The sequence below is a fragment of the Lepisma saccharinum genome, chromosome 6 (assembly GCF_977018435.1).
Source record: "Lepisma saccharinum chromosome 6, izLepSacc3.1, whole genome shotgun sequence".
Classification (NCBI taxonomy): Eukaryota; Metazoa; Arthropoda; class Insecta; order Zygentoma; family Lepismatidae; genus Lepisma; species Lepisma saccharinum.
Window position 1 is genome coordinate 4,020,762 of NC_139234.1, and position 27,456 is coordinate 4,048,217.

Below are 27,456 nucleotides of genomic sequence, written 5' to 3' on the forward strand. Positions count from 1 at the left end.
ATCACACCTGAAAAATTGGGGTATAGGCCCCTCTTGGCATTGTTTCAAGTGTAAGCAAATCGGATTGTTCAATCAAATAGCCTCGCCTTTTCTACACTTGTAAGTGGTGCTTGTTATAGCATCAACCCCACTACTAAAGCCCCACAAATTTCCAGGTTTTCAGAAATAATATCCCCCGCCGATAAGAAATTCTGCTAGGCAACAATCCCACAATGTGAAAATTGTTGCAGGTAAACTGGTTACAGAAGTTATTTCTGTGTTGAATACATTGACTGAAAATCATGCCAAGAACTTCAGTACAAAGGAATTGCTAAAAACGATTTGGATTTAGAGATTAACAATTGATAGAGTGCTATATTCTGTACGGATCAGACACGGGAGGCCTTGAAGGATAAGAAGGGATAAAAAGGTTTTCGAGATATGTATATGGAGCGGAATTATAAGATTAAAGGATTACAAAGGAAGAGGTAGACTTACAGATAAAATAAGTTTGTCAGGAAACTTTGCAGAAGAAGAATGAAATATTGGGACTATTTGAATGTCGTGAGTAAAAGAAGCACGTGGAAATCGATCATCCGAAAAAAGATGTAGGATAGTAAGCCGAATCGTGAGAAATGGAGGAATAATGATGGGCATAATTCAAGGAAGAATAGAAAGAAAAACACATCAAGCTCCAAGATGGAATCTACCACGCAAATTGCTAAGAGATGTGTGAATTGCGAAAGCTACCAAGAAATGAAGACATTGAACAGAACAGTAGACAGGAACAATGGAAAAATGCAACAAAGTAAGGAGAACATAATGATCCCTGCAACATCCCTCACAAAATTTTTCGCCAAGGCTAAATATAGGTAATTTTGGCCTTAAATTTGTATTTTCACACCCACATGAAAATTCTTGATAAGCACCCAGCATAATAAAAACCTAGTTCCACCGTCCACGATTCTGTACGAAGATACGGGCAAAGGATCAAAGATAAGAAGAAAAATATGAAGCGAGCAGAAGAGAATTTGCATTTGTAGTTTGTGTTATTTTTGCGTCGCGTTTATTCAGATTTTGGGTGACGACTCGCGACGGTGAGATTGAGTGATGATAGGATAAATCTGGAGGAGACTCCCAAACAACACCCACTCCCATGACGGGACTCGAACCTTCCGTAGCGGGATCGAAAGTCGAACATTTAACAGCCCAGCCACTGATGCGGTGAAAGGAAAAAAAGCAGATTGAGGAGGGCTGGGTTGAGTATTTAGGAAGAAGATAGGAAACCGCACAAAAGAACTTTACTGAATTCAATAGTTGATGATGATATTCTCACGCATTAATTCTATTCACGAATTTTCCACGGACAACCGCAAAAAAAGGGTCTGTAAATGTCAAAGGCGTACTTTTCCCATAATTTCATAGCACGCCTACAAAAACCATGAAAAGTAACAGAATTTCCTTAATATTTTGTTTTCTGTATCCCATGCTTCAAATATTCAAGAAATTTGTAAAACTATCGAATCCCCCCACCTAAGAAGGAGTTATCAATTTCCCAAGTTTAATGCCAACTTCGAAACTACAGTCAACGTTTCCTAGCTACATTAAACGAACCACGTGAAAAAGTTCGACGTTGTTCGAACCTGTGGCTACCTCCATAACCATTCCAATACCCTATGGTCCAGCTGGGGCGTGAAAACTGTGGGAAAGTCCTTCTGAAAATAGAGAAAAATAGAACAATGGAAACTTTAAAACTGAAAAATTATATCCGCGAGCAACACATACAGACATCCGGGATCGATTCCAGTAGTAAACAGCAGGCCCCAGTTCTATTACGCCTACTAGCCTCGAAGCCATCGATACAACGACGTCTTAGAAAAGTCCGGGAAAAAAGGCTGGAAGCAAAAGGAAACGGGCAGTCTGCAAGTCAGAACCTGCTCCAGATAGGCAGCATAATTGTCAGTGTTGGTAATACATTAGTTTAACACCACATCTTAATGATTTTTTTGCTGTGACTGACGAATAGGTAAGGTGATTTTATTTGTACGAATCACATGCCAGCTTTTGTTCTAATATTTTCAAACCGGGTAGCGTTAGATCCTAGATGGACAATGTAATATTTGCGCATTTCACTGTACGACTTGTCCCACAAGTTTCATAACTTCACCATCCATATCCAAGTGGCTCACTCTAGAACTCTAGAAGGTGAAATCATTGGTCACAGATTCTGCAATAGGATGAGTCGCTTTTAAACACCTGAAAAATTAAGTGAGCACCACTAGCGCCTCCAAGCGGAGTATATTCTCTTTCTTGATCATTTCATAATTCCACGCGCAAAAGTTCAGATTTGGCAAAATATCCCGGTGTTTTTGTAGAATGTGGGGCCCCTAAGAAATGTGCACAAAACAACAGTTATTTTCAGTTAAGATTCTTTAATGATAAATTACTGCATAAATACAAAATGAAAACTAATTGCATTGCATCGTAGCTACTGTTAAAATTCTTGTTCCAAACTCCATGTACAGTGGTATCCATGGGTATTACCGTCAAATTGTCCATCACCATGTTCGTGCACTTTATTTGACCCAACAAGAGCTTCAAGAATTAAAAGAAAACTCAAAACCAGCATGCATAAGAATCCATCGCTCAAAAGCACATAGGATGGGAGACAAAAATTAATGATCTGTACAATCGCCGGCAATAAAATGGAACACCTAGATCCTCAAATATTCGATTCCCTCTACGGCGGTGGTAGAAGTTACCTTGGAAGGAAGCGTATATTTCAGGATCTAGACGCATCCCAATTTTATTGCCGGTGAGTGTACCTCCATGGGGGATCAGTCTGCAGAAATGCTATCTTAGTTTCTCCAAATCTAACATTATCTGCCAGTTTGTTGCAGAGCTTCCAAATGTAACCAAACGCAATCTCGCACGAGTTTCGTATTTCTTTGTACGTTGTTGAAAAGTACAACACGGCAGTTGGCAACAGTGCAGATGGTATCAAGAGACGAGGAACGAGCATCACATTCGAGGTGACCATGGCCTCGTTGGACTTGTGGGAGGACGAAAAGAACCAGTTCATCGACCTTCAAATGGCAACCTTTCTTCGTTATCCTCTTTTTATGTTCTTTGTTTCTTCCACAAAGAGGTCGTGACGACCTTCCGTGGCAACCGAAGTGGTATCATCCACTTGGCAAACTAGATTCCACTCTTCTTCATAATCTTTTTGTGCTCGTTCGGCTGCATCGCTGTTGCTAGGCGCACTTCTGTCTACCGGACTCTGATATTTCCAGAATGGAAATTGTCTATGTGGGAACTTTGGACAGACAAACATGCGGGGAGTATTGCTATGTCTCAACTGGGATTGGGCAGATCTAATCTTACAGTTTCGTTACGTAAACTAGTCATAATATTAGTGGGGAACTTCAAATTTGTTCTTCCACATTTTCCGAGCCTAGGGTGTCACTGGAACTCGTCCAGTGTCAGCGCAAGACTTGGATAACACTTTTTACCCTTTCTTCTGGATGATTTTTACACTCACGCACGCGTTAACACACACTCACACACACGTAGACACACACATAATATTTATAAAGTAGCAAACTAATTCCTTTACTATCTGTTTAAAGATGCCAATTAAAAATTACAAAATACTTGAGTTGAAATGAAATAGTTTTTGCTTTCTATTAATACAAAACAATTAGATTCCATCTACTTATATTTGTCTTGCATTCTTCTTTTACTTTTACTGTGTTTATAGCCTATTGCTATTGGTGTATATCTGTTAATGGTCTCTTCAAAAAGATAGTGTCTGTTTTCAATATTATCCTTAGTATAGTATATTTGAAGTCAAATACTTTGTTGTTACAACAAAAACTCTCCCTCCCCGGAAATTTTTGGTGGGGGGATTTTTAGGACAATCTTGTTTGTGGGGGAACCCCCTGTCCCTCCCCTAGGATTCAGCACCCTCCACGTCAAATCAGACAAATATCCTCTCGGATATTGATAATTTCTAGTGAGTGAGTGTGGATACTATTTTTATGAAACCCCCTACAAGGGTTGTTTTTCTTTTTGTGGGAATATTGAATGTCAGATTTTTATAGGTGAGATAATTTTTTTTAAAAAAAATCGCTCATTTACGAAACACGGTATTCTCAAATGCATAATATCGAGAATAAATAAAGCTAGGAGTATGAAACTGGTCTTACTTTGATGATAAAGTTTCAATGTTACATATTGTAAGCCTTGTTTTGTTGTGTGATTTCTTATTTATACATGCACAAGACATACAAAATACGTAGGTTCAAATTAAACAATATAACTTTAATACATGGAAGCCATTCACGTACATCTCACACACAGTTACTATAACAACCAATCAATAACATGCTATAGAATACAAATCTTCTTCTTTCTCTTATCATGCGTCTATCATCTCCTCCTGGAGTCTCTTTTTTTGTTTTAAGTGCTGGTCTCACCGTATCTATCAGGAGGTCTCCTAAGTCTATTCGATCTTCTGATTGGTGTGTGCCCAGCGTCTGTATATGGTTGGTTTTGGTTATCTCTTCCCTCTGCATCCTCCGGCTGTCCTTCTGGTATCGATTCATGGTTTGGATCAGGTAGATCTGTTGATGAGGGGTTTGGTTCACACTCACGTTTTCGTAGCCACCTGACGTGTACCGTTCGTGTCGATCCGTCGAACAACTGCACTTTATATATTAGGCTGTTGCCAACTCTAGACAATACCATTCCTGGTACATGCTTCGGCGAATTTACCTTCGGGGTCTGCACCCAGACTGGATCATTCGGAAGATATGCAAGATAAGTTTTGTCAAGTCTCTTCCTCTCTACTCGGCCCCGCCGTGATCCAAGAAATGGTGGGCGATCCATTCGCCTTTCCCGTTCAGTCATATATTTATGTCTCTTGTATCGCAGTTGGTCACTTTCCCTTGATTCATCATCCTTATCTCCCATTGCCTGTGTTCGAATTCCAGCTCTCTCTTCTCTCGCCTTCTGAGCCAACTGCCTCAGATGCTCTTCTTTATTCTCCTTTTCTTTCTGGTCAAGTTTCTTCTCCAGCTGTACTCTCAAACCTTCACTTTCCGGTATTTTAGTATTAATATCTGCGTTATCATTTCGTTCGGACCCCGTATTTGTGAACAATGTGTTACATTGTGCTAACAGTTTTCTCCAACCTGGATGAATACTGTCGAGCCATGAACGTCCAATCAACGGATAACGGAGATATTCTTCACACAAAATCACCGGTAATTTATACAATACATCATTCAATGATAAATCAACCAAGGTTTGACCTTTCAACTTTAACTTATGATTATTCACGCCTCGTAACGTTAGTGAAGTAAATTGTGTTCGCCGATGTGGAAACAATTGTTTGAAAGACTTGTTATTAAACAGAGTAACCGTAGATCCAGTGTCTAGTTCACATTGTACAATTCGCTTATCAATACACAAATCAACTATGCACGGTTCTGCTGACACAAGAACATTAGTGCCATCTATAGCTTGTGCTCTTGGCTTGAAACTAACACTCCTTGCTTTTGAACGAGTGAGTGTTGCATCTTCCACTTGTGTATTTTCTGTGTTCGATGAAATAGTGCTAGTACTATCTTCTGGCGGATGAGAATCACTGACTTCAACGTGCAATAAAGACAAACCATGAAATTCTTTATGTATGTTTTGTTCAACAATAGCTTCTAAAGGTTTAATATTAGACGTAGATATTTGATCACTTGTAATTGTCTTACTCGCAACTCCACCATTATTTTTCCTAAACTTGCATTTCACATGCCAATGACCTTTCTTTTTGCAAAATGAACATATCGAATATTTTGCTGGACAATGTCCAAGATCATGCCTTCTGGAGCATCTATCACATTCTTTAGTGCTTTTATAACTTATATTCTGAGGATTAACAAAGTTTTTTTTGTGTGCTTGCGAGGACTGGAAACATGGTTTAAATTTCTGTGTCCCAGAAAATGCAACTAGATTAGGACTATAATCTTTTTCACGATGTATGAACATTTGTGTTTCCCGTTCAATTAATTCCATTTCAAGCACAATATCTTGACATTTTGCTGGAGTCAATGTAGGTTCAGACAGTAATTTCTTTCTAATGGCGTCAGACCGAACGCCTAAAATTATTTGCTCTACAATGGCTTCCTGTAAGTACTGGCCAAAACTACATTTTAGTGCTTGTTCCTTAACACGTACCATAAATGGTGTTGCATTCTCACCTCTTTCCTGCGTGCACTGTCTGAACTTAAAACGTTCCACATATTTGTTTGTTCTCTGGCCATAATGTTTAAGCAGATTGTCCTTGAGGGTTGAATACGTTTGACGTTCGACTGGTTCAGGTGCAAGGATAGTTTTGAGCACTTTGAATGTTTCAGGTCCTATAACTGCAATCAGTATGGGTACCTTCCTGGCTTCATTAACATCATGAGCCAAGCAAGACTGTTCAAACCTCGTTAAATAATTTTCTATTTCTTCCGAATCTGGCCGGAACTCAGAAAGTAAATTCAAACCGAACATATTCATAATTCTGGTCAATTAAATATCACAATATCATATACACAATCCGCATCACACTAATTTAAACTTTGTTCTTGTACAATTATTGTAAACAATACACAAAACGTGTACCGTGTAATCTTGGTTCTTACCGTAGAAATTGATCAAGCCGACACAATTTCTCCTTGCATAAACTTATGCTGGAATGATGATCGTCGCGTACTCTTCGTGACGTCTTCATCCATACTTCTTCTTACGAAGAATCACCAAGAATATCCTGTACGACTGCGCCATAGATGTAAGCCTTGTTTTGTTGTGTGATTTCTTATTTATACATGCACAAGACATACAAAATACGTAGGTTCAAATTAAACAATATAACTTTAATACATGGAAGCCATTCACGTACATCTCACACACAGTTACTATAACAACCAATCAATAACATGCTATAGAATACAAATCTTCTTCTTTCTCTTATCATGCGTCTATCACATATTATCTGGTTAAATGGGTATTTCGAACACGTTTCGACCAGGTATTTGATGTGTTAAAGTTTCAAAGATCAACAGCAATCGATTTTGTATTTATTTTGAGTGTCCATATGTAGAATTCATTCAGGTTGGTCGATGACCAGGAAGGCTGATAGAATAAATTATGTAATTTCGGTACATTCCTGCCTAGTGCAACGTTTTCCTTAATAAACTCGCTCTAAATTTACTTTTACACCCCTCTGAAAAGGAGTTTACAACTTCAGAGGGAAAATTATTACGTTGCTCTTGACTTATGACGTTAGAATAAAACAAAAAAATATATATATCTGAAACTGGTCGTCTGTGAACGGAATAAATCTCACTTTGTGGATTGACTAAACAAATACGATATTCTGAAATGTCTTGCCTTTTAAAGGATTAAGAACGAACTTTTTCGCAAGTTATTTAAACACAGAAATATAATACGGATACAAAACATCATCTCACTGCTGATTATAAGGATTACCAAGAAGCCTGAGGAAAAATTATAAGTTTTCACATGATGCGAGCTACAAGTGAACGTCGAAACAAAGTCTGGACTACATTTACTTTCAGAACAGATCACGAGGTGCAAGTCAATCAAAGAGAAAAACAACTTCAAATAAATGTACTCGTAGGAAACATACAACAGGGTCAGCTAAAATTCCGCGATAAGTAATCTTCATAGCTGACAAAGCACTTTTCATTGAGCTAGTATATTTCAGTCCACCAAATTCTGTTCCAAGTTCTAATAGGATACTTTTTTCAGCTTTTCTGTTTAGTGTAACCTTAAAAGAAACTAATTACAAGCAAGTTCTTTGTCTGACTCCACTTCAGTAACGAATTCAATTTCACATTTAAATTTATAATGGTGCACTTTCTATTTATTTCGTTACACACAGACTATAAACATTACTTTCTTCTTCTATTAACTCTGGCCTTCGTATCAGGGAATCCCACGAACCATGTGTCGCTTTTCTTGTAATGCCGTTTCTCGGATCGACAAGAAAGTCGAGAAATTAAGGTTTCATATTTCAGTTCCTCTTGGTCAACCAGTGTAACGAATGCTCATATAATGCTTTAAAGGGAGTGATCTGTAACGTAACACTTCGATAAACACTGGCCATGGACTGGCTTACGCTCGAAGAATGAATGAATAACGTCACTTATCGAAACTGAAGCAAATTACGTCGCTACGGGTGTCGTCCTAGAGTCGTTTTCACGTTCAGAAGAGACAACGGCGCTTATGGAGAAACCGCACAGTGTTGCCAATACAGCGCTAGCTCATGTCGCCAGGAAATGATGACCTTCCTTCACAATGAAGGTGTTACATATTTTGTATATATAATGATAATTATATGTAATTATTAACATTAATATTATACTGTGAACGTTACAGTTACCCTTTTTACTATGATCCATTGCGATCACTACACACGTGAGTGTAATGCACGAATATGACACTTCAGAAATCACATAAAAAAGTAAAAATCACTGAGAGCTCACACAACTGAAAACACTTTTTCGGGAGAGGGAAAAAGTCTAAACAGACCAAAGCAGATCTCTCACTCAAGTAAGGGGACCCTGGCACATGGGTTAGATTCAACCCAAACAAACAAATGAGTTATGGCCCACGTGAACTGATAAGACGTGAATGACTCAAGCAAGGCATGTCATATTTCTATCTTGAAGCTCCATATTTTGTCACGTGTTGGAAAGCCTTTCAAAGGTTAATATGGTGTCTATGAATTTGTGTGTACGTTGGAAACTGAAAGGTGATCTTCGTTTCAGCATTAATGTCGACAGTAATGTAAACGAAAACAACGTGTATTTGCGACAGCACTAATGTTGCTCACAACAGCAGCATTGGAAATAATTGTCAATTATTAAATTTAAGTAATTTCAATTCTATTATAACAAACTGCATGAAGTTCATATTTTTACTGAATGGAAATAAAATAACAACTGGAAAACTTGGTGGTGATTAGCCGGAATGCTGCGGTGAGTCAGCTCGAGATGGCCAGACAACGTCTCCTTACTTCGCGCGCGGTTCGGGTTAAAAAGAAACTCCAAATGCATGGAAGTAATATTTCTGGGAACCTTTGAGTGGTTATAAAAAATAATTTCATTAATTTCTCCACAACTTTGTCGCTGGAAGTTTTTACTTGGAATTACAGAACAAAAAATGGCCAGCGACGACATTTTCTACTGCACGAATATAAAAAATCTCCACATACTTTATTTGAATATTTTTTAATGCAAATATGCTTTAAAGTATTGATAAATTCTGAGTACCACCGTCACCTATGACAATTAGAAAACAGTGTCAATTTTTTTCATAATGAAAGCTTCAATTTTACGGCATGTTTCAACGTTAGGAATGAAAACAATGTAAAAATGTTGTTCTCACAGAAAATTTGCGTTTTTAATTTATCTAAAATTATGTAAGCAAGTTACCAGTTTTTTGTGTTCACCATCGTATTCTCTACAAAATTTCCTGCAAAACTGCAGGTACCGATTTTACTTAAGCTAAATTTGTAAATCCAGAAATTTGACAACAGCGCGCTCGTATTTCCCATAAGAAAAGCATTGCCCATAAGAGCCCATTGTGTCTTCTGAACGTGAAAACGACTAGTTGCGAACACATCCTGCCTGAACAGGAATAACCTCGAAGGGGTGCGTCCTAATTGCGAACAATTTTTCCTGCCTTGCGACCTACAACTTCTTCTCACACTTCCCGAGTCCTTTTAACGATTTTTTTTAAAGGGACTCAGCTCCATACTTGAGACTGGTCAGTGTTTTGTTGGAACATAGAAAATTTGACAATTTTTTGTAAGACTACATACTGTACACTTCTTAACTAAAAAGAGCTTCATTTAATAAAACAATTATTAACTTTACCTAAATTTCAAAACATATGACAATGTTCTTAAAAAATTGTGAATACCACCAATCTCCCTACTATACTTGTTAGTGTTCTTCGTCACCCTTTCGTCCACCCCCCCCCCCCCCAAAAAAAACACATTCTCTTCCGTTTTAGAACTTAGAGGATCATTCCTATCCTAAGAATAATGTCATTGAACTTTTCTGCCCCTGCATTTAAGCTTTATATAAGGTCTTCCATTCTTGGATGTGGTTTACCTAGCTTCACCGTCCGGTGCCTTCTGTAGAAGCAGTTCCACTGAGGGGTTTTCGAGACATCAGCACACGAATTATGGCCGTGTGCACGAACGAAGATCAAATTTTAAACTCGGATCGGGAAAGGATCACTGGAAAATTCCATTGCACCAAGACGGTTCAACACTTGATCGTGATCTAGGAACATCAAAACGAGTTTATCTTCTGATCGGCCATTCGCCACCGTTTTGGTGTCTGATCCTGGTTCACGATACTGACGCTTCGACTGCAGGCAGTTGTTTTTGAATATAAAAAGAGCGGAAAGTGATATCGAGGGCGTGCAAACGCTAGAGATGTTGGATGTACAATGCCGATAATTCGAGAAATGTGTAAAGTAAACTAAAAACTGCCAAAATAATAATAATAATGTGTGGTTCTGTGGCACAAAGTCGAAATGTTTCTAAATACTGTACTTTCTATCCCAGAACACAAAACATATGCATGTGCAAGGTAAATTACAACAGAGGGAATATGATTGTATAAATTTACGAAAATACATGTTACTGGCTATTTACACGACACGACAATATAAATATATAAGAATTAAGAAATGAAAAATTCAAATACTTACCACAATACAGTAATAATAATAATAAAATATCTTTATTGAGCGGGCGAGCGTACCATACCATATGAGCGTACGCTGTTCTCTCGCGAATGAATTTCGTAAGGCATTGAAGTCCCGTAGAAGAAGGTTCCATGCTTTCTCCTTATCCTTTTGTCTTGCGCCGTCAGTTCTTTTTTAAGATTATTATTTCTTTACACCCTACTACATCCTTGTACTCGTCGACAAGGTTGATCAGTGCATTTCTCAAATTCAGATAAGTTTGCGGCCCGAATTACTTTCTTCTCCTACACGTTGATACTTTAACACATCACACTACTATGTGGGGTTCTTGATTGTCATTTGTTTTAGCCAACCAATCAGGTATAGCCTTACAAATTAATCTCGGATCATTTGAACGGAATCTCGTGAACGTCGTTTTTCGTTGGTGCAATGCAAATCTTTAAACCAAGTTCATTTAGAGTGGATTAAAATTGATCTCGTTCATCTGAACTTCGAAATAATAGGCGTTGGTGCACGCGGCCATTAAAGTCACATTACGTCGACAGATTCACAAAGCATAAGACCATTATAAGTCAGTCAGGTTGTCTATTGCTGCTAGTCAAACCAGCTCTCTCTCTCTCTCTCTCGAAGTACTTATTTGTTTTTGAAAACAGGTTTTTCAGTTCCATGTGTTCGCAATTAGGACATGGAATTATTTCTCACTTTTGTGTGTTCGCAATTAGGACGATTTAGGCGTTGTTCGCAATTTGGACTGTTCGCAATTAGGACACAACCCGGGAGAGAGAGTGGTTTGAAATGTATGCCCCTTTGATTATCTCTTTATTATTATTATTTTATTTTTCTTGCAAAACTTTGCTTTATTTAACGAAATTAAACAAAATGGTGCAGTTACAATACCAGGACTTTGTTCCAGTTAACCTAACGGTAGAAATAAGCAGTCATGGACATCCGGAGGATTTTTTCCAGGGAAGGGCAAGAAGGATATCTTTCCCAGGGCGGCAAACGAGGTATATTTCCCACTTAATAGCGTTACTCTCAACTTCTTCAGTTTTAATTTATCATGTTCCTGCAAAAACTTTATAATAATTAACATAAATTAAACTGCGACTGAAATGAAAGTATATATGTCAAGAAATATATCATTTTAGGTTGACATTCATTTTCCAGGGACGTCCATGCCCGCAGCGTAAAATAATGTATGAACATGCAGTAGGCTAAACAGTGAAATGACGAATTGAGTCGATACATGTGATGTGTTTTTTCCTTCTTGTAATCCTTCCATTACCATCTACACTAAAATAATTATATTTACGTGAAATGTGGCTGGTAGCCCTTTAAGTAGTTACGGACTGATGTGCGGAACGATGCGATTTCCCAACACTTTCGCTTTTGGCACTTACAATGTTTACCAATTAATCCTCAATTTATGGTGTTCATATTATTGTGGCTAAAATGAAATTATATGTGCGAAATACATAATTTTTGGTGGACTTCAATTTTTTCAGGGGGCCACGGCCCCCCTTCCGGACGCCCATGAACATGGCGTATAAAAACGATCAGTCTATACCATCAAGAAACGTCTGTCCTGTTGCCAAGTTCGTTGCAGCTAACGAACCATGAATAAACCCCCTTTAATTCAAACGCGAATCGCGGGATACCGATTTGCCGATAGGACTTGGCAACTATGCTCTGCCAACGCATTCTGTCGGGAGCCAAAATACAGCAGCACGTGTATAAACTGCACAGTGTACACAGCTGAGGGAGGCATTAAGCAGAGTTTCCAGATTTTTCAAAAGCAAATGTGTTCGTTAGGAAATTTACCGGTTTCGTCATAAAATTCCCCTTCAACCAAATGCTACCACAATGAAAGTACTCCCTAACAGTTCCAGTGGCGCCTCGTGATAAAAATATTTAGTGGTTCTGCAGAAAATAATAATATAATTTATAAGGAGGGTGGTACTTGACGGACAAGGACGTATTTAAGGGGGGTCCTGACCCCCCCGAAAGACTAACAGAGTGCAAAATTAAATAAGAAAACTACTTAAGTTATTTGGTAGGACTACTGTTTTTATACATATGTTAGTGATATTAACTACACATAAGCCAGAAAAACAATACATGGCTTTCTTTATCTTTTCTATTGATTAATATTGTTATTGATTGTTGTTATTATTATTATTATTCATGTGAGACACAAGGTTCAGACCGCCCTGAAATTTAATTCTGGATACGTTCCTCTTGACGGGGGAGGTGTGAAAGAGCATTCTTCTTTGGTACTGCCGAAGATTTCCACCGAAATTTGCACGCGCACTTTTGTCAGGCTGGACAAAGGTATGAAACAATTCAAAGCTCTCTTATTCCACTCTAAATTTTACCAAGGTGTTAGTTTATGTTGTTATATTCAGGTGGTTCAAAATAGAAGTACCACCAGCACGTCCTGTTGAAATGGTGCTTATTTACATCTGAGAATCTGGGCGTAGCAGCAGCACATCCGGGTCGTTCACCCACACTTACAGCACGTGGGCTACTTTACACGCAAAAAAGTGTGTAACAACGAAGGGGGGAAAAGCTCTTCATGTAATGCTTCATTACCTGCTCGGTTCAATCTCAGAAGTGGATCTTGTATTTAATTTAGCTGCAGCATCTTCCCCCCGGCCCCCCTTTCCTCCTCGCGTCTTCATTTACAAAAAGTGTGCCAACCACCCGTCTTTTCAACCACTTGGCAAATAATATTATGCACCTTCAGAGTTCCCTCAATTCACTTATCCAAAGACATAAAAATCCAAGCAAGAGGAACAGGCACCTTCAGACCAAGGACATCAATAATGGAACCTTGAGACGGAATGTTGTTACGTTGTAGAACTAACGTGGCGGATTTACGGTGTATAATATCTGTCTTCTGTGGAAATTTCCAACAAGATACAATATATTAGTTCTTATTCTAACTCGTTGCGATTTATTTTCCAATTTTAGCGAACCAGCTGAATTCGGAACGCAACAGTGGAGACACCTCGTGTAATTCCACATAACTAGTGATATTGATAATACCTTGTCTTCCCGTTTTTCAGAAAGACAAAAGTCTCGAAGAGAAGAATTTCATTTTTGGTTATTTTACGTCGCTTCTCTACCTCCTGGGTTAACCGCGACAACGAGGATGATGAATTGATGAAAGAGATAATGGGACAAACACAATGGAACTGTAGGATGCAAAGATATTCCAGATAAAATGTCCATCCCGATGCTCATTCATGCAATGTTGATTTCAAGATTTGAACAAAACACCCACGTATAGGGTGCAAGGTAATTCATTTAATAATAGCGATTATCCTAGCGAAAACCTAGGATCTTGGCGTCGCAAGAAATTTTTATAAGGGGCCATGCCATTGATAAATTGAATACTAGATAAATAATTACCAAATAATATTATGAACTGGCAATTATGGACTTATTGCACACCTTGTCAGGGCAGATCCTATTAATTGTCCATCACTTGGGGCTGTTAGTTTTCGTCCAAGCGGTTTGATGGCGCTAGCTACTTCCGTCTCCAACGGAAATGTCGTATAGCAACTTCGGCATTCACCGTGGCTTATGGGACTTTCTTATCCTCTTATATATTATTCTTGGCTGAGCCCCATACGCGTGCTGTGCCTGTAGTCTTCTGTGAACTTCATTCGCAACAAATTTCAAATCACAACACGCTCTTCCACGTTTGCATTCACAGGCTTGTCCGCCACCTTGTTTAACAAGTGGTTCTTGTTGCACGCGAAGCTAGCGTTCCGTGAGTGCTATATAATAACGTAGACACTTGTCTCTTATAAGCAAAGGCTTTTATATATGACTGGGCGCAGTGGCGGCGATTAGGGGGGCAAGAAGGGACGGTTCCCCCTACTTTTGCTCCCGCATTATGCTAAATCTTATCTACCAAGAGAAAGTAAACTGTCCTTGCCCCCCCCCCCCATTTTTGGAACCAGTCGTCGCCACTGACTGGGTGTGTTCCGTTATTTTGAAACATCGAAATTTCGGGTTTGACTTGAACGCCTCTCGTAAATTCATGCTTAGATTGCACAATAAGAATGCGAATATGAATTTTTTTTTTACTTCAAGGTGTGGCACACACCAGAAAGGTTGGCGTTGCTGCCACTGGTCTGGTAATATATACGCATCCCACTCTACTATCTGGTGCAGGGGTGGATCGACTGCTGCGTTGAACCTCCCATTGCATCAGCGAAAGAGAATACACATGGAGGTGGAAAATTTGCGTGGTATTCACCTCACAGTACAACAAACGAAGGTCGCTGTGCTGCTCTATTCGAAGCTCAATTGCAGGTCTTGTGTCATAGTGACGTCATCACATTAAGGCCACCTTCCGTTCAGCATGGGAAAATCTGAACCCAAATGAGTCTTTGTACACACGTATCCCCCCCCGGAAGCTACACATGTGACATTTGAACAATCTTATCAACCGCCAATTACCCAGGAAAATTGGTAAACTTAACCACGATAAGGTTATCTTGTCACGTGTGCGTTCAAAACAATGGCAGGCATGAAAGTAGATTTGTCAAAGTTTCCATTACGTGTGAAACTACTTTTATACATGTCTCGTGATAAACTGGGATCGATAACAGTTGTGGAATGTGAGATGACGCAACAGCAATGATACATTGCTAAGCTCATCGGTTTCTTTTGTATGTCTGTGTGTGTGTGTGTTTTAGACAGAACAAAATACGTTTTAAGACTTTTTTGCTTATCACCTATTAATATTGCGTCCTTGAATTCGCAGGAAGTGCAAACGTGCAGTGTAAAATTGTCCTTTATTATCTTGTGCATAAAAATAGGAAACAAAGAGCTTATGTTTGCTGTATGGCAGGTTTTGCGGCTAACGCCCGTCACTCTAAATTTCTATTTCGGTTGTTTTAGGTAATTCTTCTGTTTCTTGCGTTAATCGCGACGATGAGAATAAATGATGAACTGATGAAATGGTGATTAGACACACAGAATGATACATACACCCAAGTATGACCATAATTCGAAACTTGAACCTCAAGCGCGTCGCGCCGACACTCGGCTCTAAAACCTTTTATTCCTTCAGTGTCCCCTTTTGTGTAATATCTCCGCAAATATGCCTCCAATTGGCACAGCTCTCCTCATTCTCATGAAATACTTGACTTCATTTAGCTTTACCTTCTAATTCAGTGGTTTCCAACTTCAAAAGCTCCGAGGGCCAAAATTATATCCAGCAGTTGATTGGCGGGCCGCATTTTTTTTGGGGGGGGGGGATTAAAAATTACAAAGATTGTAAGTACTGAACAGAAAATTGAGGCCGATCTGCTTCTTTCATTAAAGTTGGAATGTCCACTTCAATTTCTGTATTTGAAAGTCTCAGAAGGTGAAGCAGTGAAGAATCTGCCAGTCGGCTTCTGTAGCGGTCCTTAATGAACTTCATTGAAGAAAAAACACTTTCACACGTGTATGTGCTGCCGAACATCGATGTCATTATTTGCCCAAAACTACGAAGGTTTGGAAAGCGTTCCTTTGAAAGGTATTCGAAAAACTCGGGCCCCTTTTCTTGCCTAGTTTGAAGGAAATCGCCTTGCAAATCACACAATTCAAGTAGGAGAGAAAAGCTTCTTGTTCTTCGAGATTAACGCCAAGAGGATTGCTAAATAGCTGGATGCTGCTTTTAAGTTCTTCAAAATCTTTAAATCTGGAGTCAAACTCGTCCATTATTTCTTTAATATTTGCACTGAATTCAGAAAAGTCGAGTGTTTCTTCATCTTCTGCTAGCCGCCGACAGCTTGGAAAATGGACCAGGTTTTTCCTCTCCAAAGTAACGTTGAAAATCATCAGTTTATTACGATTCCCTGCAATTCGGCATAGCGAAGAGGTGGGAAGCGGGCAAGTTCATTCCGCATAGCGAAGGGGTTGAATGCATGGTGTGAAGAGAACGTTACGTCACTTTAGATTCTTCTGATGATCATTATTGACTGCAAAATCAATTCTACCTGTGATATTGTCTTTCTTCACAGAGCTTCCGTTCATTTAACAGCAAAAATAGAACGTATTTTAATAAAATTACATTAAATTAATGTATTTTGCAAACAGGCTTCGCGGGCCGCAAAAAAGGCATCGCGGGCCGCCAGTTGGAAACCCCTGTTCTAATTGATCGTGTTCCTTTTGTTATTACCTCATCCCCAGAGTTGGCAAGGTAATTTACTCGTTACGTCACGTAAATTACGCGTAATTTACTTCGCGTAGAAAACCAGTTTTTTACGCAGATGTAAAAAACTAATTTTCTTTCGTAAATTAGTAATATAAACACTACTTTAATTATTTTACATTTTAAACTTTAATGTTTAAAACTCATTGTTATTTCAAGAAGATTGTTTATGAAGCCACTTCGCCCTTATTAACAGATTTTTTAAAAATAGAAATGTTCTTTCACATATTTTTAAAAATTAAGAAACCTGTTGATATACATATAGTCGAGTCGAGTTTGGAATACCTAAGAAGCTTGTTAATATGATAAAAGTATGCAAAAGTGAAACAGAAAGTATTAATGTGTCTGACAAATTTACAATTCATGATGAGTTAAAACAAGGAGATGCATTATCTCTATTGCTCTTTAATTTTGCCTTAGAATATGCTGTTAGGAAGGTAAAAGAAACTAAAGGAGAACTAAAATTAAACGGCGTGACTCAGTTGTTAACATATGCAGATGATGTAGACTTATTAGGGGATGATATAAATGCAATTATGAATAATGCTAAAATATTTTTCAAAGCAGCTAAAGAGAGAGGTCTGGAAGTTAGCAAAGAGAAAACTAAATATATGCTTACAGGCCGAAACCAAGTGTTAGGTAATAATCAAAATATAATTATTGATAACAACTCGTTTGAACCAGTCTCCAAATTCAAGTACTTAGGAGTAATACTAACAAATGAAAATGATATTAGAGAGGAAATAAAAAGCAGGCTTAATTCAGGAAATGCATGTTACTTTTCTCTTCATAAGCTTTTGTCTTCTCGATTAATATCTAAGAAATTAAAAGTTAAAATATACAAAACAGTAATTTTGCCTGTATTATTATATGGTTGCGAAACTTGGTCCCTTACATTGAAAGAGGAACATAAATTGAGAGTATTTGAAAATAAGATCCTTAGGAAAATATTTGGACCTAAAAGGGATGAGGAGACAGGTGAGTGGAGAAGGTTACATAATTTAGAACTACATAAATTTGTATTCATGTCCAGATATTATTAGAATAATTAAATCAAGAAGACTTAGGTGGGCAGGCCATGTGGCACCAATGGGAGAGGAAAGAAGAGTTGACAGGATTCTTGTTGGGAAACCTGATGGTAAGAGACCTGTAGGAAGGCCAAGACGAAGATGGAGGGATAATGTTGAGATGGACCTAAAGGAAATCGGTAGGGATGGAAAAGAGTATATAGATCTTGCTCAAGATAGGGACAGATGGAAGGCCTGTGTTGCTTCAGCCATGAACCTTCGGGTTTAAGAAGGCTAGAGAGTCAGTCAGTCAGTCAGTCAGTTGATATACGTATAAGTCTTGCACTAGTACTTGTATTTATAATATAACATGACATAACGATTAACAATTTATTTGGATTGGATTTCAAAGTTTTAGAGGGGAGCGTCAAATCTCCTGCATATGGCGATAGCCAATAGCAGCGCACTGCAGCGGTGCCATGTAACAGCTTCAAATTCCTTCTTTCGTGCATATTATACATTTGCATACGCTAATTATGATTTTACAGGGTAGCACAAAAATCAAAATCTCTCATCCAAAATTTAACATATCCGTAACATCGTTGACGGTAACAGTATATCGCCAAGAAACTGTAAAAATGCACCTCTCTTTTGTGACATTTACAACAATTGGGGTCCACCGAGACAACGGTCAAGATCCTGATGCGCCCCTTTCGGTTTGGAAAGAAATGTATAGCTTTATCATAAAGAAATGGAGAATATTTATAACTTCCCACCCTCGCTTCATTGTCAAAATATTGAACAACGTTAAATATGACGTCCCTGCTTTCTCTGGGTACGGTTTTCCCCCTTCATGGCGATTCAAAAACTTGGCACTGATTCTACTGAATAAAGATGACGATATGTTGAAGAACACCGCACATTTTGGCAACGCGGGGCAGGGGATTACATGCCAAGCAGCTGATTGCATCACCACTCTCTCCTCGCTCGATTATGCTTCAACATTCGACGACAAGACAACTCCAGAATGCCCTACAACTTGGTAGACCAGTAATAATAAAAAAGTTATTACAGTATTACGAACCAAATAGTCCATCACCATGTTTATCAAGTTTTATGCAACGAAAGATTCAAGAATTGAAACATACGTAAAAGTCTATTACGTACAAAAACAGGCTAAATTGCTGAAAGTGGATTGTTTGTTTCTTTTAAGTCCACTTTTATGCATAGAAAGGCTAATCGGGACTGGACCTACAGTTTAAAATGCGATCCGAATCACTATGTGCCTCCACGGGTATCGAGCCCGGTACCCCTTGATTACAAGGCGACGACATAACCGCTACGGCATCTGGAGGCGTTTCATGAAAACAGCCATGGGCAATTTGCCAAAGCAATACTGTGCATCTCACGACATGCAACAAAAGACAGATGTTTTCATTCTATTTGGTATGATAGCGCGTACAAAAAACAACTACGAGTTGGCTACGGTGGCTTAAAACACCGCCTGTGTATCGTGTCGTGACAAGCAACACGAATTCGACCTTCAACGAGCTTTGGAAAGTCAAGTGACAACAAAGTACGTCACATACAAAGTACATATCTACACTTCACGGTGCAAGCCGAACGCGTTGCAAACGTACGTGAAATTCACCACATGCTGATTGCAGCTGATGTCCACAGTGAAAATACACCACCATGTTTTCTTATGCTTTTTTTTTTTAAAAAAAAAAATTGTCGTCAATGTCGTTACAGGAAGGGTTCTCCTTGTTCTTATCCATAGGATTGTTGTTATTTTGTTTTTCTGAGGAAGGGGAATTAACAACAATAAACTGCCTGTCAGTGTTTCGAAAGTTCATCTCTAAAAGTAACAGGGTTCCGTTATTTGCTCATAAAACACTTACTGTAACTCACGGGTGTTGCCAATAAAAAAAATATGTTCCAAAAAATATTATTATTATTATTATTATTATTATTATTATTATTATTATTATATCTTTAACCTTGGGGAGAATCCACCAGATGAGTGAATATCTAGCAAAATTGTTTTTCATTATTTATATATGTTGTGTGACCTTTCACATGAAAAGTTCAATATCCGGTGGAGGGGCACAGTGGTTCGATCGAATAACATTAAACTGTAGGTTCAGTCGCGATTAGCCTTTCTGTGCGTAAAATGGACTTAAAACCCAACTCAAACAAACAAGTTTTTCTTCTTTTTATGTTCCCTTGTAATCAAGGGGTCCTGGTTTCGATGAATTAAGAAGAGAGAGTATGAATTACGAAAAAAAACCGAACGAAGACAAATAATGAGCAAATGCATAAAATAAAGAATGAGTAAAGAAAATAAACGATGACAGAAAGAAAGAAGAAAATATAAGAATGAATGAAGGAAAGGAAGAAATACACATTGGGCAAATATGCAAGAAAAAGTTACGTAATCGGAACAGGGGTTCATTGGTCATTTTAACAGGCCTCCGAGTCCGAGCTCTTCACATCCTAAGACTTTTTCATAGACATACTTTTTCATCTCTTCAATGCGTCACGATGTCATGCATGGTTGAAATGGAGGCGCCGGAGTCATCTAGCGGGCAAAATGTATACTAAGTAGGACTATCGCCACTTGTTGAGCCGTCGCGTCGCGTCTTTCGATTTCGCAAACAGTTTTTTTATTGTTGCACTCTGGTCCTGGCGAGTGTGTGCAGGCAGTGGCGTACCCAAGGGGGGTTGGTGGGGGTTATAACCCCCCTTTGGCACAGAATTCCTAAAAAAAAGAACGTCAAAGGTAGGAAAATTTGAGAAAATGAGGGCTGACTACCAAGAAAAAGTATACATAACCTCTCCCTTTCAAAAATCCTGGGCATGCCACTGTGTGCATCCGAGAGTTTTGCGGGGGGGGGGGGGGAGGATGGAAAGGAACCACGGGCGCCCGCAGGATTTTTCTCAGGGGTGGAAGAGTATAAAATTTCACATCTTGCCCTTTGGTCATAGAAACTTATATTTTATCATTATTACTTATTATTATTAGGGCTAGGACGTTGATGACAAATCATCTTTTTTTTGTAGGCTTTAAAAACAATGCTAAACCTTACAGTAGTCTGTTTCACTTTAGTTAGAACCAGAAAACATTGATTTTATTTTGCATTTTCCGGCCTTTTTGGCTTTTAAGTAATTTTTTCTGTGTTTCTTGCCGTCTTTGTTGCATTTTTTTTATCATTTTGTTGATTCTTTCTTCTCCTTCCCAGTTGTTTCATGAATTTTAAATGCATTTGCTAGCATAACTTACATATTTATATTCCCAACCTAATATGGTATTTTTAGCAAGCACCCTATTAATCGTAAATATGGTTAACGTGAAGAAGCACAATATTATTTTAACTGAAATCTTTGACAATGGATTTTGTGGAATTATTTGTGTTGAATTTATTTTTCCTCAAGCGAACTTAAAATGCTTTGGATGAACCTTCTTTGAGTTTCCCGTGTTGGCCACTATTCCCGCTTTAATCTGCGACTTTAAAGTCAAATTAATCACAACATAAGAAGAAAAATATATAATCTAATCAGGGGTGCCCATCCCGCCCCCCAACGTCAATGGCGCATCCCCCCCAAATCATATCAATGCGTCCCGCCCAAATCATATCATTCGCGCCCTCAAACCATATCGTAATCCTCACATCACAAAGTACGGTATGCGCCAAAAATATACAGTTCTGAAACTCGCGCATCTCGAACAAGTGGTTGCGTTTGTCGACGGGGCATAGCTCCAGCTGCACGTGTTCGCAGTAGTGAAAAGGAAGTTGTGTTGTCCAGTTGTTGTTGGAAATGGGTCTCTCGACGGAGGAAAAAGTATTCATAATTGAGCATTATTTCCGCTCATACGGAAGCGGTCGTGAAGGTGGACCGAGTTTGAAAAAGGTGACGTCTATATGCAACCCAAATGACAATCGTCCACTCCACATGCCCTAACCTAACCTAATCTTAGGTTTCCTGACAGTTAAACAACCCAAAAGGCACGATTGTTATTTGGGTTGCATATAGACCAGTCACTATATTGTAACATGTCTTATACTTTTGTTCATCTTTTCATTTCAGTACTGTATATTTTGGCGCATACTGTATTTCATTACGACATCGTGTCTGCCGAAAGTAACTTTTTCTTAGCTTTAATTAACACTATACTCGATCTGCCCCTCCTCCCTAAACAGGGGGTCCATAAATCAAGACCTTCCCTAAAATCGTTCATCATAATCCTTCCAAAATAGTTTGGATGAATACGTAATAATTGATGTCTATTTGAATGAAATACCATGTTAAACTGTCCATATTTTTTTAATTGTTCGATTCTCGAAAAAAAAATTAAAGCTAGAACATTGATTGGTTAACTGTAGTAAATTAAATATACATATAAATAGTGTTTATGAGTGGTTTCATAAAACTCACAATTTGAGCATTTAACACAAATTGTTGCACAACTTAAGATAAAGATAGAAAAGTCAACCTTGGCAAACCTATTCAATTATTGTTTCACGAGATATTACAGAACTCTACAGCTAGAAATTCTTAAGCTCGGCGATAATATAATACTGTTCCTCTTTCAAAGAACTCCCCCCCCCCCAACGTTTTCTTGGGGTAAATATAATTATTTTAGTAACGTGGTTTTTATCTTCAGTTCAAATTTAACTTGCTAAAGTACAATTTTCCTGTGACTAGAAGTTAGAAATGCGGATTCAATATACGTAGTTTTTTTTCAAATGAATATCGACAATATCGCTTATGTATTGTAATGCAGCTATAGTATGAAACTTCACATTCACCTCAGTAAGGCGCCAAACACGCATTCTCGCAACACATCATTGCGAGGGAAGCGAGCAAGAAAACTTTTATATCTGTTTTTTTACAGGCTTTCAAGAATATTAATTTAATAGGGTATCAATACTTTTTTTTAGGATCCCGAGATATTTAGTCTTTTCCAGCTTCTCTTTTGGCACGTTCAGGGTTGAAAACGTTCGGATACCACATCGCTAAATACAGTCTCCAAAATTTAATGTTCGACCTCTCTCTACACTGCAGAAATCCCTTGACAATCTAAGATTTAACACTTTATCAAGAGCTTCCTATCTCCCCCTTTAATATTTAATACTCAATCCTACCACCAACATTTCAATACCAATTTTAGACTTACTGTTGATATTTAAGAGTGGAATTTCCGCAACAGTCTAAGACAATAGTAATACACAAGAATTGGATACCCCCCTTAATTTAATGCTCAATCCCCCCAATGTTTAATTCAGAATCCCCCCAGAACCCACGTGTCAATTAAGGCTGAATGTGTAAGAGTTGCATGTTTAACACTTTATTTTCTTCATCTAATGGATTAAATATGGTGCATTTTAAGGTGTTAAATTTTTACATATATCATCTTTCAAAAATATGAAGTGATACATTCTTTACATCTCACGCGGCCGCCATTACATCTGCACTCGTGACCTAGAGGTCGCTTCTGATTGGTTGCGTTACGAAAAATGATAGGGAAATAGGACCGATCCTATCCTTCAGAAATGCTATGAAATATGCCATGGCACCTGAAATGCCATAAAATTTCTCACTTTACATGTTAGAATTTTGGACATGGCATAAATGCTACGAAAAATGCTTTCGTCTAAAGCCTTAAGTGATTTTTTTTTCTATTTCCCTAGCATAACCAATCAGAAGCGTCCTCTAGGTCACGAGTGCAGATGTAATGGCGCCAGCGTGTGAGTGCCACTTCATATTTTTTAAAGCCGATAACTATTCAACCGAGAGGAATAATGTTGCCTATAGAAAGGTTTTAGGTATAAAACAATGGCGCTGCTTAAATACATACTTTACAACGTTTACTGTACACGTATGGAAGAATATTTTAGTTGTTTCAATTGCGAACGTCGTGCCCTCACCATAGATGGTGTAAGCTCGACGTGCCTTTCAAGCTGTACATAGAGGAGAAGCAATGAGAAAGGGAGAGAAGATGCGAGGGAGCCTTCAATAATTCTTCTTTCGATCTATGAACAAAGAACTGAGGAAAATACTAATGACATGCTTTGTATGGAGTCAGAGGCGTCCGGTCATCGGGAGATGCGACGATGAGAAAGCAAAATGATGAAAATATTGCTTTTTAAATATTTTAGAGAAGAATATTCGCATATTTGAGCGAAAATACTCAAGTGGCACCATGAAATAGCTAGAAATACGCAAGAGATTCGCTAACTTTAGCGCATCGAAAGGAGAGCCCAGTTCTACCCCCCCCCCTCCCCCGTGCCCAACCGTAGCGCTACGTTTCCTCTTGAGTGCAATGGTGTCAGGCGGGCCAGCTCATCGCAGCAGGTCTGTGAATCCAAGGTCCATCGGCCGCTTTTCCCCCGCTCTTGAAGGTCTGGTCATAGGAGACCTTTTTTCAGCCCCCTTGTTTACAAACACCAGGGTTTCTGTGACGTCATCAAGATGAAACTTTTCAGAATGTCAAGCACTGTAAAGCATGGAACGCTCTTGTTTTTAAGAGAAAAACACAAATTGAAGAGCATCGCAACGCAACTTACGCAGAATATATGAAAGTAATAGTGCATAGAAAAAAATATAAGTCAGCGAAAGCATAAATTTCCTCACGGCTAGTGCTAGAAAGAACTGAAAAAAAAGCAATTCTGGATCCATTGTATTTCCTTCATAGTATTTCTCCTTAATTTTTTTTTTTTTTTTTTTTTGATCCTGCGGTTCAAATATCGATTTCGGAAAAAAAATGTTCTTGCTTTATAAAACACGAAGTACTTCCTGTTGTTTTGTGTTTACTATGCTTACAAATGACAAAGACTGATCAAGATTTTTCTTCTCGAGGTGACAGACATACTTACTCAGACATAATCTTTTTTCCTCACATATCTTACTTTCACACCAGGGATGGCGAAAAATATCAGGATTCCGGAAAATTTAAATTCTCGATTCGGAAATTTTACTACCAATCCGAATTTCGGAGAGAGAGGTTTAACAATTTTTTCCATTGTTTCGTGTAGAATTTATTAAGAAAGTTTTGTCTTCATTGTTTTACGATCATATACTTCGTAGGAAAAAAAGTGGATTTGGTCATCTCTTCTTCACGTCATGTACGAACACTGTTATCATCATTATCAATGTGGGAATTCCCCCCCGCTCCGGTTGAGAGATTGACCCTGACGTTTGGCAAGTCTTGAGATGACTACGTAAAAACGTCACGCTTTGCCACTGTATGGAGTGTAGCTCTCTATGGTGAGGAAACATGGACACTGAGAACACGTGAGAAAAAGCGACTGGAAGCTCTGGAAATGTGGATATGGAAACGAATGGAAATGGACAGAGAAAGTGAGAAATGAAACCGTGCTAGAAAGCATAGGAGTGCGCACGGGGGGGGGGGCAATGGGGGGAATGCCCCCCCTAATCATGGACGTCCGCAGATGTTTTTCCAAGGAGGGACAACAAGCAAGGCATTTTTCCATGTGGCATATTGCCCCGATAATAGTGTTACCCCCTCAAAAAACACCTCTTGAATTTGAAATTATATCATTCCTGTATCCCCATTATAATAATTAATGTAAATTTTCATGACTGAAATCAAATTATAAGTGTGAAAATGTACTATTTTGTTGACATTCGTTTTCTAAGGGGGAGATGTGACCATCCTTGCCCCCCCCCTTTCCAGACGTCCATGCCCCTATATTATTATATTTTCACCCAGAAATTTAGGATAGAGGAATCTTATCGCCATTAGATTTTGATTTGATTTTGATTTTAAAATTTTGGGTGCGTCAGCACTAAGACTATTTTGCACCCGTCACACTATACGGGGTCCAGCCCCTTATATCAAGAAGGAATTAGTTTTCACGTCTTTCTTGTATTATTTCTTCCAGATCAGGGTGGCTACAAACAAGCAGAAATGAAATTCCCTGACTTTTCCCGGTTTTCCAGGACAAAATTTACAATCTTCCCTGACAATTACACACTAAACGAAATCGATGTTTTTGGAAGTGGAAATAATAAACTCATACATATCCAGGTATGGATTTGCTAAGTACCAATATTTTCTTCTATGAAATTGACTTAATTTCTCTATTCTCTATGATTTGAATTCAAACTGCAAAATAGCGAATCGGAAAATTATTGCAATTCACTGGCTAGGGAAGGATTACGAAATTTTATCATACGCAGTAAGTTTAAAATAAAATACTTGATTATTTTTAAAGTAACGAGTAAATGAGATTAGAGTGAAGAGTGATTGATTAGGAAATATATTTTGTAATTTATCAGTCTCCTTAGCCATTCTTGGTATTATATGTTGATATTTCCACTACGGTTTGCAAGAACTATGAGTGCGGACTCATTTCTCGATGCATACAGCTACTTTTCTCTTCTCTGTAAAGCAAACAACTTAACTCTTGCATATACAGTAGAGCGTCGATTATCCGAAGTAATTGGGGGACATGGGTGTTCGGAAAACTGGTTTGTTCGGATAATCGAACTGTACATGTTTATTTGCCAAAAAGAAGTACTGTACAGTAAATTTATTCATAAAAACAGGCATCTCTTTTAGTATGTATTACAAAGTAACGTACAAAGGCAACTTTAGTAGGAATATATAGTATGTGGTACAGTTTATTAAACAAAAATATGTACATATTACATACGCATTTTGCATGAACAATACACACAGTACACAAAATTAACGTTTAAAAAAATCCTTTATTTTGGTCTGTCTAAGCAAGCCTACACGCTTACGAGCAGCTAAGTCACGTACTTTTTTCATTACAGATATCTGAAAGTGAGCGAGTACACAGTTCGGTTAAGCGGTCGTTCGGTTGACCGACGTTCGGATAATCGACGCTCTACTGTAAGTGAAACAATTGAATTGTACAAAAGAAAGTGGCATATTTCCTTACATTATCGATGCGATTTCTGCTTCAGTACAGTATCTCCAAGTGAAGTACTGTGCAACTGACAACATGCAGTTATACCATTATTGATGACGAAAAGGGCATGTAGGTATTAGAAATTTAACGCAAGCAATTTATAGAATTGCATTGCATAGGTACCTGATTTATGAACTCTGTTCATAACAGCTTCTGAAAGTTCATATACGAGGGTGCGTCCTGAAAAAAGCTCCAATGGTGCCTGTACACAGCACTAGTGGCCGGAGAGCGACACACACATGCAGGCAGATAAGAAGTTATTTTCCCCAAAATTCACATTTTCATTTTAGCGCATTTTCTGGCAAATACCTGAAAATATACCTTCATGCTGTGTTTAAACTAATGTTTCAAATTGTAAGTCACATGGCCTAAGCTTCTTCATGAGAGTTTGATATGTTGGAAGTTATTTTGAGAAAGTTATTGTCCATAATCTCTTTTTAATTTTAAGAAGGGTTTTAGACAAGGGAATTTTCCCCATATATACTGAAGGGTGCATAAT

General features: G+C 38.3%; 1 protein-coding gene across 10 annotated transcripts in view; it reads right to left on the bottom strand.

Annotated features, from left to right (window-relative positions):
• LOC145988513 (scoloptoxin SSD14-like) overlaps positions 1–27,456 on the bottom strand; it is a 176,014-nt gene that overhangs the window by 93,386 nt on the left and 55,172 nt on the right. For 2 of the 10 annotated variants that reach the window (XM_083123393.1, XM_083123392.1), the window contains exon 3: positions 1,623–1,694. The exons of 6 other annotated variants lie outside the window; for them this stretch is intronic. In XM_083123393.1, the coding sequence (XP_082979519.1) occupies positions 1,623–1,694 (72 nt within the window). 2 more of the 10 variants (XM_083123401.1, XM_083123399.1) reach the window with 2 other exon arrangements.